This window comes from Onychostruthus taczanowskii, unplaced genomic scaffold (genome assembly GCF_017590055.1).
Source record: "Onychostruthus taczanowskii isolate IOZ18803 unplaced genomic scaffold, ASM1759005v1 scaffold16, whole genome shotgun sequence".
Lineage (NCBI taxonomy): Eukaryota > Metazoa > Chordata > Aves > Passeriformes > Passeridae > Onychostruthus > Onychostruthus taczanowskii.
This window is the reverse complement of record NW_024498795.1, coordinates 10,626,894-10,644,946: the sequence shown is the minus strand read 5'-3', so window position 1 is coordinate 10,644,946 and position 18,053 is coordinate 10,626,894. Positions and strand designations below refer to the sequence as shown.

At 38.4% G+C, this 18,053-nt stretch overlaps 1 protein-coding gene across 1 annotated transcript in view; it reads left to right on the top strand.

Annotated features, from left to right (window-relative positions):
* Nucleotides 1–18,053, top strand: part of TMEM241 (transmembrane protein 241) — a 52,882-nt gene that overhangs the window by 32,910 nt on the left and 1,919 nt on the right. The window contains exon 12 of the mRNA XM_041399221.1: nucleotides 15,997–16,061. Within this exon, the coding sequence (XP_041255155.1) occupies nucleotides 15,997–16,061 (65 nt within the window). The remainder of the gene's footprint in view (nucleotides 1–15,996; nucleotides 16,062–18,053) is intronic.

The window sequence follows — 18,053 nt, the reverse complement described above, 5'->3', positions numbered from 1 at the left end:
TGTTATCCTAAAAAATTTTTAGTAGGGAATTGAGCTTGTTTCCAGTAAGAACCTATTGAAGCAGCTTGTTATAAACAGGAAGAACAAATGGAAAGGTCAGTGGATTTTGAATTCTCTTTTTCTTCCTCCCTCACCTGAAGAAAGGAAATTCAATAACTGAAATTAAGTTGCATTGAGATTTACTGATTTTCCTATGCATGGGTTGGAAGGAAATATAGAATAATCGGATCAGGAGTATGCAACTATTTTCTATATAAACATCCCAGGCACTATTATGTAATCTATAATTTATCTGAGCAGTGTTGGAGGCTCCCTAGTACACAAAAGCATCCTCTGACAGCTGCTTTGGTTCCTTGTTTGTTAACTTTAGATGTGTATGCCCCAGGTCATCCTGTGTTTAATGCTGGCTGCCAGACATTGCGAAAGCAGCTTTGCAGGAGTGTCTGAAAGCATCTCTTATCTGTGGGTTCTGTGTACCAACTCTACTTATACCCCAGCAGGTTTAGTTTTCCTCCCAAATATATAATGGCTGTTCAGAATCCCTCCTGCCATTCAGAATGACTCCTGTATTCTTGGATTTCGTATTTTGTGTCTGTGTTTTTGCTTCTTTGTTCCCCGTGGTGTCTTGAAGAGAATGGATAAACTAGATCCTTCTTCATGTCAGTGCAAAAATAATTGATGACATCCATCTTAATGGTTGGGAAAGTACTGATGTTTTTATTAAAGCAGAAATTCTCTTTTTCTGCTTCTCATAAAATAGCAAGCCACAACTGCAGGCCTTCTGGGGCTCCTAGCCTTGTTATGCTCACTGCACCTCTCTTCACTCATAGCATTTCACATGAGAATTTATCTGCTGTAATTCTAGGGGCAAACCAACCAAGAGAAATAAAATGAATTCATGCTTTTCCACATTGTTGCAATCTTAAAGCCTCTGCCACAACATTTGCTTCAATTTGTATACTTCTTAATTCCTTTCTCACTGCTGCTTAGCATGCAAGTGCTCGAAAATATTCTGCTGGGGGCTATTTATTTGCAGGAAATTTATAAAAGGGTCCTGCCATGGGTACCTTCTGAAGTAAATGTCTCTCCCTTGTTCTTCTCTGCCTTAATGGAACAGGATTCTGGAACTTAAAAACCTGTTTAAAAATTTTATATGAATATCATAACTAGAACAAGAATGTATTTGGTTTTCTGGCACTACTTGGTTATATTGTAGACTGAAGTAGTGTCTTCTTTGCATGCTGCTGGCGCAGGAAAAAGTGACAGTGAGATTCTTGGCTGAAAATCCCATTTCTTTCTTGGCTTGGACCTTGTAAAGCTTTAGGCAAAAATGTCATAAACTCCTGTTGAAGTTCCATAAACACAATGAATTTGCAGCAAAGATCCTGCACTTTGCAAGACTGTCTCAAGATCTCTGCTCACCCAACCTGGGAAAACTGTGCAGCTACAAGACAAAACCCTGTGAGAGAGGGAGAACTGTGTCCTAGACCCATCTGGACCCTACTGGTAGGAGCTCTTTGTGGCAACAGTGTGGTTAGAACTGCCTCTCTAATCTGAGAGAGGAAGGTTCTGTGACACTGAAGTTTTCAAGGATTCCAAGAAGAGGCTCATAAAAATAGAACTGAACTTGTTCCATCTACACACCTTGTGCACTGTCATGCATGTGGATGTGCACACATAGATGGATAAAGACAGTTAGAAACAGTAAAAATCCTTATTGCTTTCTGATTGGTCCTCACTGTATGAAATATGTACATTTATTCTTGCTACATATAGTTGATTCATGTGAGTCACCATGAGGACTATGCAAATACCTTGGAAAAGAGAATATGTTTCTCAGCTTCAAGCAGAGAAGGCAATCAGTGTGAACTTCACTGCATTGTAAGGGTCTGTAAAAAAGACTAGTTGCTGAAACCTTAAAAACAGCGGTTTTAGGGTAGTTTCCATGGAGACAGCTTCATAGTTACGTTGTAGCAGCCAACACTAATTACACCATATAATTGCTGGGGAGACGTCAGTCTCCATAACAACTTCATTGTGTGCTGCATGGCCACTAAGCTAAGTGACACAGGCTCCCTGGGGCACTGTTGCAATTTAAGGAAGCTGCCTTGTAAGAACAGCTGAGACTTGTTGTTGGAGATTTTGAATTGCCAGGTAATGGAAAATTTTAATATTGTGAGGATGATGTAAATGGCTGCAATTGTGTATCCACTGAAAAAGCCAGCTACACTGTTTTTGGGCATGACATGGTCGCACAAAGTTATGTGTTGTGACTTGGGGATGGTATCACAGAATAATTTTTCAGCTGTGCTTAATATAATAAATCTAGTTTCAGCAGACATTAACTTCAAGCCCTAAGAGATGCTCTGAAATAATTTGCTTCCTTTTATCTGTTATGATATCCATTTGAAGTGTATGTTTGGTACTGGCATGTTCTTTAATGTAAAGCTAAAGGCAGAACCGTGAGCTTAGAGTATGTCTTTGGAAGATACTTTTTCATTCCTAGCCTTGACAAACCATCTCTATATGACTGACAGTACAAAACAACAGTTCAAAAGGAAATTTTTTCAAATCTAACAGAATTTTGAATTGTAAAGAATGCAGGTTTATTTGTTCCTCTGCATAATAGATTGCTACTCTCCCATGTTTTTATTTAGTCTCCTGGAGTTACTAGCATATGGAGAGCTGAGGCTGGGAGATGAATCATTATTGTCACAAAGAGAAATCAAAAGAATGAGAACAGTTTTGGAAGTAATTTCCGTTGCTAATGCACTGATGTAAATGCCAAAATTACATGGGAGCACTGTGCACTCTGTAACATACTAATGTAGAAAGCTCCAAAGTTAGCTAAGGCTGGGCTTCCAAAATCAGGAAAGATTTAGCCACATTCTTCTGATTTGCTGGTTCTCTATTATTTTCAGAATGTTCCCTGTTGATTTTTAAATACCTTTGTGGGTGAAATGTCTCCAGGCTGTCTCACAGATCTTGAGCCTTGACCTCTGTGGTAGGCACTGGGTGTCACACTTCAGGCATCTTCCTTCAGAAACTTCAGATGCTGCTCCCTGAAACAGGTCTCTCTGTCTTTCTCTTCCTCCCCATCTCATACCAACTCTTTGCCAAACCTCAAGTGCATTCATTTCTCAGTCCAACTCCATACATCTGTTTAAGGATTATATTTTGACTTTCAACAAAAGTCAGAAAACAGCCATAGAGGTCTAGGGAAGGCAGACTAAATGGATTATGTTCTATTTCTGAAATTTGTGGTACTCAGGGAAGTCACATAGGCTTCAGACAATGTCAGGAGGTGGGCTGTTCTTGACCTATGCACAGCCAGCATGGAGAGAAAGAGGGCAGAGTCCAGCTTTCTCTATATGCATGTTGCTGTGCATTGTTGTTCTAAGGGGCCAGAAGGGAATGGACCTCCCTTGCAGAGGTTTCCCCAACTGTTTTTGGAGGAAATGTTTGGAGTATAGTGAACTGTAGTCAGTTCTGTCACTGTCTTCCTGTGCATGGGACATACAGAGACTGCTGAGTGTGTAACCTTGTGACATTGCTCGTAAAAGGCATTGCTCAAAATTGATCAGCTAAAGAAATGTTTTTTAAAAAATATTTTTTCAAGTATCACATTTTTTAAAGCTTATGATGGAATATTTTGACCTTTTGTAAGGTGTAATGGTTAGAAAGCCCTGGAAAGGCTGTCATTTTTAAATGGAAAAATAAAACCTTAAAGAAAATCAATTCTTCCTTGCAGTCCTTAGCATAACAACAGTAATAGTAGCATGTCACTTTCTTTCCATTACATCATTACTAAAACAGCATAAACACAGCAAAGAATGGCAATGCAGAGACTGTGCCTCTGTTATTCTTGTTGGTAGTATGGAAAGGGGTCAGTAGGGAGATTTAGTTATCTTCTCTGGGAATTGTTTGTTTATGAATTAGGTTTTCCCAAAGGAGCTGTGAGATGGGAAATATAATAGGAAATGGACTTTATACATGCATAGAAATACCAAAACTGTAAGTGTCATCTGGGAGAGAGGCTGATGGAAAGTTGCTATTTTTGCTAACAGATTTTAAAAAAAACCCCTTGATTACGCATTCCAAAGTTTCCTATGCTATTTTGATACTGCTGATATCCTCCACAAAGTTCTGAATTAGTCATGACAGAAAAATGTTTTACATCTGATAATGTTGACAAGGAACATAGGCACTTCAGGTGTGTGTATAGGTTTTAACAATGGAAAATTGCATTGCATTTCTTTTCACTAAAATATTCCCCTTAAGCTGGGCATCCTCATTGGTTCTCACAGCTCCCTTGAACCTTTTCAGCAGCATTTGGGCTTTCCAAATATAAGAAAAGCAGCATGCACAAGATTTGTTCTCTTGTAGCAGTGACATTAGGGGCAAGGAGGGGCTTGAAGAAGCACTCAAGAAATGCACAGCTCTTGTACTGACAATAGCCTCAGTCTGCAATGTTCAGCATGAGAACTTCGGGCAATCTGGCATGGAAAGAGCAATCTCTGAGAACGTGTCTCATCCCACTCAACACCTCCCTCCATGGCAAAGGGTTCCAGATATGACCAGTGTTGGGCTAGTCCCCATCTGGATCTTTGGGCCAGTTATGGCAGTGACTTCAGAGTGCACAGCTGGGTGAGTATTCACCTGCCTGAGGCCTATGTGGAAAAGAAATTTTTCTGTTGGATCCCCAGGGGACATTTACTGCTCTCAGGCTTCTCGTCTGTTTTGTAAAGGTTTTATCTAGTGTATACGCTGTCTGCTGGAACCAGCTTTTTCTTTTCTCCTGGATACCAGCTGAGCCACCACTGAGCTGTGGTGGTCATGGTTCACCTGTTTGGAAGAACATCCTCTCCTGCAAGAAAGTTATAGTAACTGCTCCAGATTGATGCCCACTCATGGGCATCCAGCACTTGGAAGAAAGATAGGCATAGGCAGATGCTGAGCTCATTCATTCCCAAGGAGCCAGCTCCTTTCTTGCCAGATATACACAGCAAAATGCCATTTTGGCTGTTAAATTCACCACTTAAGTGTGACAACGAAAATCATGATTGCTTCATCTGAATTATCTTCATGATCTCATGAGATGAAGAATAACTTGGAATGCCAGAAGACTAGCTCTTGCTGAGCTTAATATAAAATGAAGTGTATTTCATGGTGGTATTTTGCAGCAGCAAAGGGTTAGTACAGCTGACTGCTGCTCAAAACTGAAAATCAATACTTCTCATAGAACATATAGAAAAAGTAATTTTTTTACACAGTGTACCATATTATTGATCAGTAAAATTCAGAGTCTGAAAGAGAAGATAACACTGAGACTGACTAAAAGTAAAGAGAGGTGTATATTTTTTACAGGCTTGGATCTGCTTAAAAGGTTCCAGGGACTGAACAATTTCAGCAGTAGTAGACATTATATGGAAGTTTTTCTTGGAGAGAAAGGGAAAGATTAAGAACCTTCATGCCATGAGATATAAGTTTTGTATCAGCTAAGGTCAAGATAAAAATACCTCCTTTTCTCTGATGTGCACAATGATGCCAGACTTGCTGCATTAGGGAAAAATCATAAATTCTTCCAAATCCTCTGCCATCATCCAATACTTGATTAAACCTTATCTTAGTCCAATCCAATTTTTGTCTGTGGTCCTAGTAGGTAGAACTTTACAGCTGTGGTTGTTGATGCTGTTAAAATGTTTATTCCATTGCACAAATATTTAATAATTCATAAAATATTAGTGAGATGATGAATCACATTGCCCTCTCAGCTTCTGAACTTAGAAGTTTCAGGGGGGAGGCTAAATGTCAGGAGCCATTTAAGGCCTTTGCAGTAATGAAGCAGCATATAAGAAAAAGAGACTCCTTGGCAGGCTGAAAAGATACAGGAAAAGTACAATTAAGCATTATAATGCATGAAGCATCTACAGGAAACTGGGGATGTTGGGTCTTAAATTTGGGGAAATAACAAGAATGGGCAAAATGCTTCTCAGCAAATTCAAAGAAAATCAAATTTATTTGGGATAAAGAAACCTTGTGTTCCCCATTAAATGACTTTTGTTGTCTTTACTTGGCAAAGCTTCAGCTGTATGGATTGTGCCTCTTGTTTGCAGAACTGACCTGAACAGATGCTGTTAGTCTGGAGCATGTGCACACACCTGTTTGAATCATGATTGATCGTGTTTCCATATCAGCAAAGCATGCTCAGGAACAGCAATTACAAGAATTGTGCAGGCTGTTCCCTTTGTGTCCTTAGAACTGGAACTCTGAAAGTAATGACAGTATCTGGATTACAGATGGGCACATTTAAGAGAAATATTTAAAATATGAGCAGAGGTACTGTTAAAATTGGGTTCTGTACCACTTCAGCCACTTTATAGGCTGAAGATTGGCATCACTGCTTGAGCTCTTAGAAGGGAAGATGGATGTCTTGGCCATTATCTCCAATAGTCAAGGGCAAATTATTCTTCTTATGGCTTTGTCTTTGATCAGAAATTCTGATCTTTATGTCTGAATGAAGGCAATGTGAAGTGGCTACTTGATGTTCAGAAGGAAATCACTACAATCACCATAATTTTCAGCCCAGTGTGGTATTTTCCAGGGAGCAAAGAGTTTTGATTTTCTTTAAATGAATGGCTTTTCTTGGGGGGAAAGCAGAATAAGTTACAATGTGCTTGTTGTAGTTCTGTCCTATTTAATCAGTCACATATGTTTATGTATTTCTGCAGTGTGTATATATAGTACACGTTTATATGTAAATGCATATATAGATACATGTTTATACATTGATAGGTGTAGGTCTTGCTGAAAAGGAAATTCCTCTTTGATCATTGTAATTGTGACCATGATATCCCGTTTTTCATAAGAGGAGAATTTTCTTATGTAGATTCTATTAATTACACTCCAAAATCCACATATCCTTCTTTCCTTACTGTGCTTTAACATTGTAAGATGTTTCTGCAACATAAAATAATCATCATATCGTTGTGGTGGCTGTTGTAAAGTTTAAAAAAGAGAGCAACGCTGAAGAGACAAAATTAAAATTAAGGCCAGGAGTCAAAGTGGCCATCCATGAGGTATATTTAAAGTCCTGGTATGGCTGAGAGCAGCAAGACAGGTGGCACATACCTCAAAGAGGTGAAGGCAGAGGATTCCCTAAAAGAGAATCAAAGGCAAGAAATGAAACCTTAATGGTTCTTTTTCTCCTGCAGCCAAACTGCTGATGAGATGCATGCCGTGCAAGCACAATAGTCTGGCCAATTTTTTCTAATACAGAATTTAAAAAATGATGAAGTTAGACAGCAGTTCAGCAGTTCTTTTGATATTTACATGATGATCAGGGTTAAAAACTAGTTACTCTAGCATATTAATCTGAAAGGGTTGTATATTGATCATGTATTAATCTGCTAAGACAGGATGCTCAATGACTTTGAGGAAGATTTAAGGATGCAACGACCTGTTGGTCCCACCTTGCACTTATAGGATCAGAATCATAGTTGTATTGGTCATCAAATCCTGGAAACAAAAAGAACTTTCAGAAAACAGCAATGAAAAAAATCTTCACAAATGTGATAGAAAGTAGAGGATTCATACATAATTCTTTAAATACTGGAACTGCATAGAGGTACTCAGCCACAGAAATGCAGAGGATTATCTTCTCTCTAAGCACCTACTAGAGTTAATTAGAAAATCTATTTTCTCATAGAAGTCAAAAAGCTAATATATAGAAATACTCATCTGCTGTACAGAGATTATTGATTTAGATATTTGTAATGTAAAAAAGAGAAACCACGCTGCAATATCTGATGATTTTTCTAGAGGCATTTGTTCTGCTTTTGTTGTGAAAATGTTTTCGAGAGCAAGTTGCTGATTGTGTGTCATTTGATCTACCCTCTCCCTCTTCTTTTAGTATGTTCTATATACTAAATGTAACATGTAGGTGATTTTAAGCTTTGTCAGAATCTGTTCCTATAAAAAAACAGATAGACTCATTTACACTAGAAATAAGTTTTATCATTATCATTAAGCATTTGACTGCTAAGGCATGTTGAAAATCTGCCTGCTTTTGAATCACAATGCATGGAATTAATTGTGTTCTTAACCCCCAGAATTTACCATCATTGCTTTTACAATGCTAAAAAAAAAAAAAAAACCAAAAAAAAACCATAAAAAGAAGAAAGATAAAATATAAAGAAAGGGCAGAAGAGAGTAACCAAAACCTTCTTTTAGAAAATAGATGCTTTAGAGAAGGAGATGAATGCAGGCATTTGGGCAATTATGAAATAAACATTCTCAAAGAAATTTACAGCAACTGAAAAAACTTCTGTGTGGCTGGATCAAAGCTGTGTGGATCATGAAGGTACTGACTGTCACTGTTGCCATGGTGCCACTGTTGCCATGGTGCCAGCATCACCAGGTTATCCTTTAAGGAGCAGCTTGTATTTCGGAAGGGTTAAAGGGTTTTCTTCCTTCAGAAGAGTGGAGCAGAGTCCTCCTATGAGCAATGTGCACCTAAGTATGCTGTAATGCACGAACTCCTTGCATTGTGTGCTGATTTCATTGGCTAACATTCTCCAGTTAAGCCTGCCAGGGGATGAAATCCCTCAGGGCATGTCTACACTTCGATCAGGCTGAGGGTAACACAGCACATGTGCTCCAGTTACTGTTAAACTGATGGGCAGAATTGAGAGTGAAGCCTGTTTTTGTTTCCCCTTTCCTCCAATCTATTTCACTTTGAATTGTTTCTTTGCCTTGTTTGGGCTTCTCAGCTTTTCAGGCAGGATCATGGCATTGTTGTTTGTTCTGGGAAAAGCCATTATTTTAGAGGTTCAAGGTTAAAACTTCATTACCTTTCCTTGGAAAAAGTTGTGCGGCTGATTGAAGCCCTTCCTTGTCAGTGCATTTTCTAGTAGTGCTCCTTCAGGGGCTGCATTATCACTTGAAGCCCTTATGTTAAGCAGCAAATTTTGTCTTGCTTTTTGATTGGTAACAACATACCCTCAGAACAAAATTGAAAGGTCTCAGATTTTGTTTCATTGTATTGATTAATACAACTAAATTATTATCTAGGGAGAGGAGACTTTAAAGGAGAGTTGGTCAGAGGAATTTTGCCTGAATTTGCTGTATATTTTTTAACCAGAGATTGACCTTGGTATTGTAAAACAGATTTGTGAAGTGCCTTTGAGCTTCTAATGATTTCATGGAAAGTTTTGTCATTGCAAAAGGAATATAATTGAAAGCTTCCAGGGAGGTTTTTTCCTGTGATAGATCATCTCCAAAGCTGACCTAAAATTAAATAGCGAATGCTACTTTGATTTTGATCTGTTTCTGCAAGCAGGATTCACTCAGATGCTTAATTCTGCTCACAATGGAGGGCATCTCCTGTGCACAGTATCTGCTGCTTTTAACAGTGCTTTATTTTGTTTGATCACCATAGGAAAAAAAATAGGGTTTTTTTCTATACAATTTGTTTGTATTTATTTTTTCCCTGCCCTAATTGCCAGCAATCCAGTCAGACATGACATTAGTTCTAGTCCCATCCTCTCTTTCTTGTGAGGGAGGGCATGTACCATGTTTGTCATACTTAGCAGGGATTTTTGCTGCCAACTCATGTGAGATTTCCAGTACCAGCCTTGTGCAATCAGTGAGCTTACAGGTGGTCATTGGTGCCTCTCCTTAAACACTGCTGACTTTCTGCAGCTTGAAACCTCGCAGCCAGCACCTGCTCTATAAAAATCTCTCAGGTCTGGGTTATTTTAAAAAGACTTGCCAGTACATGCTGGACCACATCAGTCGGGGTTTGGACAGCAGAGAGATCCCAGTCCCTCAGTTCTCCCATGTATTTGGCTGTCCCAGTCAATGCCTTCATCTGTTCATCTGGTTCTGTAGCTGCTGGATGTGTGTGAATGAAAGTATTCTTGCTAAAGTGCAGAGAATTTACCCATCTGGCAATGTTTCCTTTTCTTAAATTTGGATGAAGGAAAGTGGAGGAGAGCTAAATGGAAATGGTTTGTAGACCACCTGAGATGGAAAATGTATGTAAACAAAGATAAATGGTATTAAAAGCTTAGAAAATTCATGTGAATTAATGAATACAGAGGATGGCATTAAAATATTAGTTGTTCTTTTTTTCTAATCTGAAGATTTTGCGGGGGGTTTGACATACTTCCATTCCTGGCATGGAACGATTTTGTATGCTCATGAAACATATGCTTACTCTGAAGTAAACATATGTACAAAAGAGCTATAACTCTGAAATCTGGAAAATTATTTCAGTGTCTGTTCCTCATGAAAAAAAAATATGTGAAGTTATTGATGTTTGACTACTGTAATTTTTATCTTTTTGGTAGTGCTGGATTATCTCAATGTAGCTGTTTTCAGTGGCACTAACAACGATCCATTTCCCTGGTGATTTTTGATGATTATCTTAGCAGCTGGTTAAACCACGCAGAAGAGGGACAGAACAAATATTATGTCTATAAAAAGCTTGATATTACTTTAATTCCGACAGTAGAATGAAAACAAAGGTTACGTACATCAGAATCTTTTTCCTGATGTTTTGAGAAGATGACCCAATGGTAAATAGAATGATTTATTTTGAACAGTGAGCGAACTTGATGAGCTGTTTCAAAACACTCTCTTCGGAAAAAATACGCGTCTTTGTAAGGACAGAGGTTTTGGCAGTTTGGGGAAGTGAAGTTACAAGGATTGGCTCTGTGTACACAAATTAAAGAAAACTTTTGTGAAGTATTCTGTGTTCACTTCACAGTGAGAACTATGACATTTAACTTCTTAGCAGTTTAAAAATTTCAGAGAAAACATAGTTTTATATGGAATGTACAAGTAGAGTGGGAATATTAACAAATCATGGCCATGTCAGGATTAAATCCCCACCATATCTTTCTATTCCAGATAGAATGATTAAATCAGAATCTAAATTTTGAAAATGTCCTCATCTGTGTTCTTGGCTATATAAACAACATCTTCCTGAACAACTCAGAAATGCTAGATATTCAAAATCTACAGCCAGCTTCTGCAGCCTGAAAATCTTTCTCTGAAGTGATTGTAAAGTCAGGGCTGAAGGGGACCCATGATAGCTTGGTCAAGAATGACACTTTTATTTGGACAGTGATGTCTGGTTTGAACTGATCAAAATTGGACACTCCAGAGTCTGTGGTATAACCACAGCTGGTCAGTGGAGAACTCAAGGCAGCAAAGAATGCAGAGTTCCACATTCCTCTACTCTCAGGATCCAAATTTGTGCATTGCCAAGGATCAGGAACTCTTAGGATGCCATCTCCTGTCATCAAGCAACATGTCGAACTTATCAGAGTTTTCTGATATTATATGTTCAAGAAAAACATCTAAGAGGGAAGCTGGCTCAATAATTATCTTACCTTTTCTTAAGGTGTACAGCAAGAAATTATCCAGTCTTTATTTTTTGTTATCTGTAAACTAAATTAATCTCTAATTCTAAAATAAATTCCATTTCCCCCCTTATTTTCTAAAAAACAACACTAATGAGACAAATTTTACTTTCTTTGGAAAGCAAAAAGTTTCTTTGGAAATTTTTTCTTATCTGACCATATAGTGATAGGAAGAAAGGAGGAAATTCTTCACATCATGAGTTGTGCAGTGATCTGTCTGTCAAAGTTCCTTGGGAACCCTTTAAAGCTAGTGGCAATTGTGCCTCCCTCCACTCAGGAATCACTAAAGCAGATTTACAAAAAGCAGACACATCAGAGCACATTTTTTCCTATGCCTACTATTTGCTTGTGCAAAGGTGATTTTATGTGCTGAATTTGGCCCTACTTGTGCAACAAGTGCTTCCACACATTGTGATATTTCTGCTTCATGGATCTTAGTCTGTTACCCAGCATTTCAACAATGCCATTGTTTTTCTAGTTGCCATTATTCAGCCTGGTAAGGGGCAAACTCTAGAGCTCTGGAATTGAATTAATTTCTTTGGATCCTGAGGTTGAGTGCTGTGTTGCCCTTGATAGGAGCTGGTTAAATATAAATGGAAATGTAAGCAATGTGTGGAATGTTTTATAGCACCTGAGCCCTTCTCTGTTTCCCTGAATAATGGGGAAACCTGAAGTTTTTACCTTTTATATGGGGACCTGAATTTGGGGATCTCCTGTAACCAATAAGTTTGAAATCTCTAACTGGCTGAGTTGCTCTCTATTTTTTCTCCTCATTCCTGTTCAGCTCTTTTACTAGAATATTTATGTGAAGAATATTGGAGTATTTATGTAGTTTTTTACCTGACTATCCAGGCTCAATCTCTTGTGTGGAGGGGATCAGCCCACTCTCCTCAGACCTAATCCCAGATAAATATCCATTACAAGGATACACTTATTTCCTGCAATGCTAATATACATTGGAAGGAACTAGAACTGGTTTTGGTTGAGGCATAAAATACAATTTGAAATGCCAAGATTTTTGGTTATTTTTAAAATGACTTGTGAATAACTCAGTGATTGGAACTACAGAAATAGCTGGAATCAAGACAAATAGGTGTTAATAAAGTGTTCCTTTAAAATGGGTCTTATTTTCACAGTACAATGGAATGACAGAATAAACTTAGACTGATTTAAGTAACAATCTTAAGGGGAGGTTGTTTTGTTTTGTTTTGATTTGATTTTTCACGCAAGGAAGGGTTTGAAATGATTTCTTAGGAAAAATTTCAGCTCGCATGGAAATGTTTTGTTAAGCTTGAATTTTTTTCCTAATCATCGAAAGCTGTGTCAGAATTTTGTAAGAAAATTTCCGGGTATGAATGTTTTTAAAGTAGCTTTTGTAATACTGACTGGTCACAGTTCCTTTAAAAGTGGGCAGAGTCCATGGAGCTATTCCTGTTACCAAAATAGTTGGCATTCAACCACCCAGCCTGTATAATTTGATAGAATTAGTGACTGTATGTCAAAATCTTGGGGAGCTTTGTTCAAAATAGGCATATTATAGCTAATTAAAATTTTCCTTTCCACCTCTTAGTTTCACAGATTCAGCATCAAAATATATTTGGAAATCATTAACTTCAGTTTGCCCTTTAACTTGCTTTCTTTTGTCTTGAAAGCTCATTCCTTTTACTAAAGCATCTGAATGCCTAGGAGGACAACTGTGACCTTTAAAATGAAGAAAGAAAGATTACTGCACTTAGCTTGTTGTGAATTTATTTTGTTGGTTTTTCTTTTTTTTTAAGGCCATTCAGAACATCAGTGTAGGTGGGATTTTTTTTTCAAACTAAATGTGCACTTAAAACACTTCAGATAATACTGAAATGTACTTAAAGGAAAATTACCTTCTCTACTGTGTCCCTAGGATTTAGATTCTTCCCTTGGAACAAATTACATTGTTAGCTTCTCTGAAAACTTGTTTTCCATTTTTAAACATATTTTTCTTTTAGATAACTCATCAAAGGTAGACATTTTAGCAATGTCTTTTCCTTTTGGTTTGTTTGTGATTTGTTTTTTCTTTCCTTACACACACTTACTTCATGCGGTCTTCCAACCCACATTTTGTTTGTCTTTGGCACTGAGAGACTCTTACATAATTTCTCAAAAATACAACAGTGTTCAGCTGTAGTAGTCCAAAAGGCTACAGCCTGCATTTTTGCGGAGGTTTGGGATGATCACAGTAGAATGGTGTATTGTTTCTGATGGGGCCTGTTTTCAGAGGTTTCTTGAATGCCTGTTTCTCTGCCCTTGGCCTCTTCTCAAGCTTCTAATAAACAGGGCTCAACAAGGGAGTGGGTGATACAACTTTAAATTGTGCCACTTCTCAAACACAGCACTTCAGTTTCTTTGAGGAGATGAGCTTAAGGAAAAGAACGCTCTGTGCGTACCACAGCTGCCATCCTTTGTTAGTTGCTGTTTACATGGTCTGTAATTGGTATTGTATATTTTTATGTAATAAGTTAGCATTAACCTAAAATAAGCTCAGTACAGTTAATTCCACAAGCATTCACACCAGAGTAAATGAGAAATGGTTCCCTATAGGTCAGTGCATCCACTGCACTCTTTGTAAGGGGAGAACCCAGCCCACTAGAACAAGATGCAAACGTATTTTAGAGCACTGGTTTAGAACTAATGGATATTCAGCCTCACAGCTGGCTTTTAGGTAAAGTCCATGAAAGATTCAGCTCCTGAATAGTTAAATTCTACTGTTTGGAGTAGGTGTCAGCTCTCTCTGGCTGCAAATAGCTATGAGACAGGCCACTGAATATGCACAGCTGGAATATGATTTTGAGTTTTGAAGCGTAACTCTCTGTTTGTGACTTGTCTTTGTACTCTGCCAGTCTCTTTTGGGTATACATGTTAAGTTGTATGTTTGCTTACATGTTTAGATACAAGGCTATAGGTGTAGATACATATCTTTGATTTTCCCTAGCAGTAGGAGCTCACTTTTCCTGTTGGCTTAGAGCTATGCTGTACACTGCTGTGGCTGGCAGTGTGAAAACATTGAAGTCAGATGAAGTTTGTAACAGGTGTGTCTGTGGTTGTATTGGTACCAGCAATTTGCTTGCTGAGCAGGGATGGAGTGGGCCTGCAGTCGTGTGTTATCCTGTCTGGATCAAGTCCATCTCCTGCCTCATTTCCTCTGACAGGGGCCTGGGCTACAGGCACAAGGAGAACAGTCAGGGTGTGAGTTATGGTAATATCTAGGAAGAAAAAAGCCACCTGCACACCCACCTGAATCTCCCTAAAGCAGAAAACATCCCCAGAGAGACCAGAGGAAGCACACCTTGCGTAGTCCCCACTGAACACCTTTGCTTCTGTGCCATTGCATGGTCTTACTGCTGCATTTAGATTGTTGTCCCCTCTCCACCTAATTCTAGAGTGGGACTCTAGAGAGAGGATGCACAACCTTCCCTTCATCACCTGCCACTCCTGCATGTGATCCTCCACTGATTACACTCCAGGCAGATTCAGAGCCTGCCTTTTAAAATGTGGCCATAACAATTGTAGCAGGTGTTGACTAACAGACTGTTAGTCCAAGCCCTGATGCACAGAATCTACTCTGAAATGGCATTTGCTTCCCTTCCCTGCTGCACACGTAGTAATGCTTTAACAAGTAATAGATTACAAATGAAGTTTCTGCTGTCTCCCCTGGGAGTCAACTAGGCAAACAATGATTAGGAAATCTTAGCTGATAATTGTTTAAATGTTTTGTTTCTTAATTTCATCTTTTTCCTTGGGCAATTTTGTATTAACCTAAATAGTTCCTTTCATTCCTCAGTGCTTGTGTTTCCCAAGTTCTTGTAAACCACTACCAAGTCTTCCTTTCCCACAGGCATTGCTTATCCTAACTGTTGACTGAAAATCAATCCCCCCATCTAATGACTCTGTCACTGTTCTTTGAACTCTTTCCATTTTACATTATCCATCTGGCAGCAAAACATCCAAAACTGCACGCAGGCTGCAGATGTGGTGGTTCCGTAGCTGCTGAGGCAGGGATCTGTTACAAACCATTGCAGGTCAGGATCGGGCTGTTTCTGGGATCAGTACTCAGAAAGCAGAGTCATTTTTCTCTAGTTTCTCTGCCCAGGACGCCTGAGGGTAATGACAGCCTTGTAACACAAACCTATGGAAGTTGTGGTTTTTCTTAACCCTGTACCCCTAATTTTTGTTTTGTTTTTATACACCTATAAACACGTTTCAAGCTCTTGTTCTCCTCAGAAATATAAAGCTTCCCAAACCTGGGATCCAACTGCTCTCCCCAGTCTGCTGTCAACAAGTAAAAGCCAGCAGGCTCCTAGGTCAGGCCAGCTGGGATATGTGACAAGGGATCCCCTGCTCTGGTTCTCTGCTCTGTCCTGGATTCTGCTGGAGTCAAAATTGAATTGTGATGTGTGACTATCATAATATCTTCAGCTAAAAGAAGAAGATATGACTGCACACATGGAAATTGAATTTCAGTAAAAGTATTTTAGTTTTCATTTGTGATATCACAAGTTCACAAAGTGTTTTTTCCTTCTTTTTAATTTAACAGGTTATCACTGCTAGCTTATCACCGTTCTTCTTTGTCATGACTGCCAATGTACTAACAATTTCTTGGTAAGTGCCTACATGAGCTTTTTGTTTAGCAGTAAAGATGAATTTTCACACAGTGCTTCATGTGGAAATATTTTTAAATGTCAAGTTCTATTGCTGTCAGTATTATTTTGCATGTAAGGAGAACCAGGTGTGCAATGATGGATGCAGTACAGTAACAGAAAAGTGTTGCTTCTGCCTCTGTGGGAGAACGTGGACATTTTAGACATTAAGCCTAACCATAATTCACTCAGCACATTTTACTATGAGGCAAATGGACCCTACAGGCAAATAAATGACCCATTCAAAGTCATGCTGCAATTTAGTTCTGGAACTGGAAGTAAAACACAGGAGTCAAGGTTTGCTGACAGTATCTTTTTAACCAAGAGGATGCATTCAAGTTTCCCTAACACACTGTGCACTGTGAATACATAAAATTAAACTGAAGAAAAATAATGATAATAAACTTTTTCCAGAGCTGTATCTGGATTTTGTAATGTGTGGCCACACAGTACAAATTACCTAACCTGAATTTTTTAGGTAGTAATATAAAGGCTTGGGTTACAAACTCCTTTAGTCAAAGGCAGTGTTTTTGATCTGTGTTTTGTAGCACACAATGAAAGGGAATCACAGAGCAGGGCTAATGTTCCTAAATGCTTCTGCCATGCAAATAACTTCTCAATATGGGGTTAGGCATGTGTCTCTGAGGACAGATTTGTTAATAGAAATAAAAATCCACTTACTTTTGAAAAGCTTTAAGCTTCTTTCTTTCTACTTGATTCATGATTCATTCAGTTTGATTGCCATCCTAAAGATTCAGCTCTGCACTGAATGGAATTTGCATATCCTTTCTTCAGGTGTGATAAGAGACTTATAGAAAGGAGAATCTCCAGGTCAGACAGGCCCCATTTACTTATGTGTTAATATGGATTCCTATCTGTATTTTAGGCACATGTAGTCTCAAATGCTAAAGTAAGTTGTGCATTTTTTTTAGCTCTAGGAAATACATGCTGCTTGTGCATGTCAGAGACTTAACCAATGTCAAAGCACCTACAAAACACTCCTAGTCTAGGCCATTAACTTGCTGCTCTTCACCATGTTTTGCATGTGTTTGTACAGGTCTGTCACGTGTGTGCTAGAGGCAGGCTTTGATTACATATCTGTATTCACTGACATGTGCACTAAAAATGAATGTGTACCTTTATTAATGTGTATCTTTGTTAATGTGAGCACATGGACCCATAGAGTTGCACACATGTCACCTGCCCTATATGGACTGAAACTTCCATAAATGATGAACACATCTGTATGCTTAAAAGAAAATTTGCTTTAGCCCTTGGGCTACTGTTACATTTTGATTGTCATAATTAAAAAAAATAAAACAATTTCTTTTATTTATTTATTTTTAAAATTTTATTATTCTGTTAGTGCTTGTGCATTGGCAGTGCCTTGACTTAGCAGCAAAGCTCTGGAAATAGTTTGTTGGATGATAGCAGCTGCAAAGTACTCATGAGAACATTAATCACTGAGGATTTTAGTGCTGCTCCAGTGTGGTCATGGACAATATCATATGTTAATTTTTGAACTATGGGCAAGTGCAGTTAGCTGCCACCCCACTATAAACAGAAGCTAAAGAGTTTGCCACATGGGAAATGAAGGTAAAATCAAGGGCTGGCATTTAGCTATGGTTTTTGCTCTGCTTCATCTTGAAGATAATAACAATGGTTTCCATTTGCCTAGTAATTTGGACTGCAGGGGCATGTGGATCCCAAGATTTCAAATCCTTCACAAAGGCATTCTTCTTCTCTGATGTAAGACATATGATGTTAAAGAACAACTCTGGCACAGGCATCTTTTTACAGAACAAGGCTGGGCAGTTTATTGTCTTTTGTATATAATTGCCAGTCTCATTTTTGAAATGGTATGCCAGAAACAGATTTATTTTTTAATCTCTGTTAAAAATTTAGAACACAACACAACTATAGAAACAGGAAAAGAATTTCTAAGGTCTTCTAT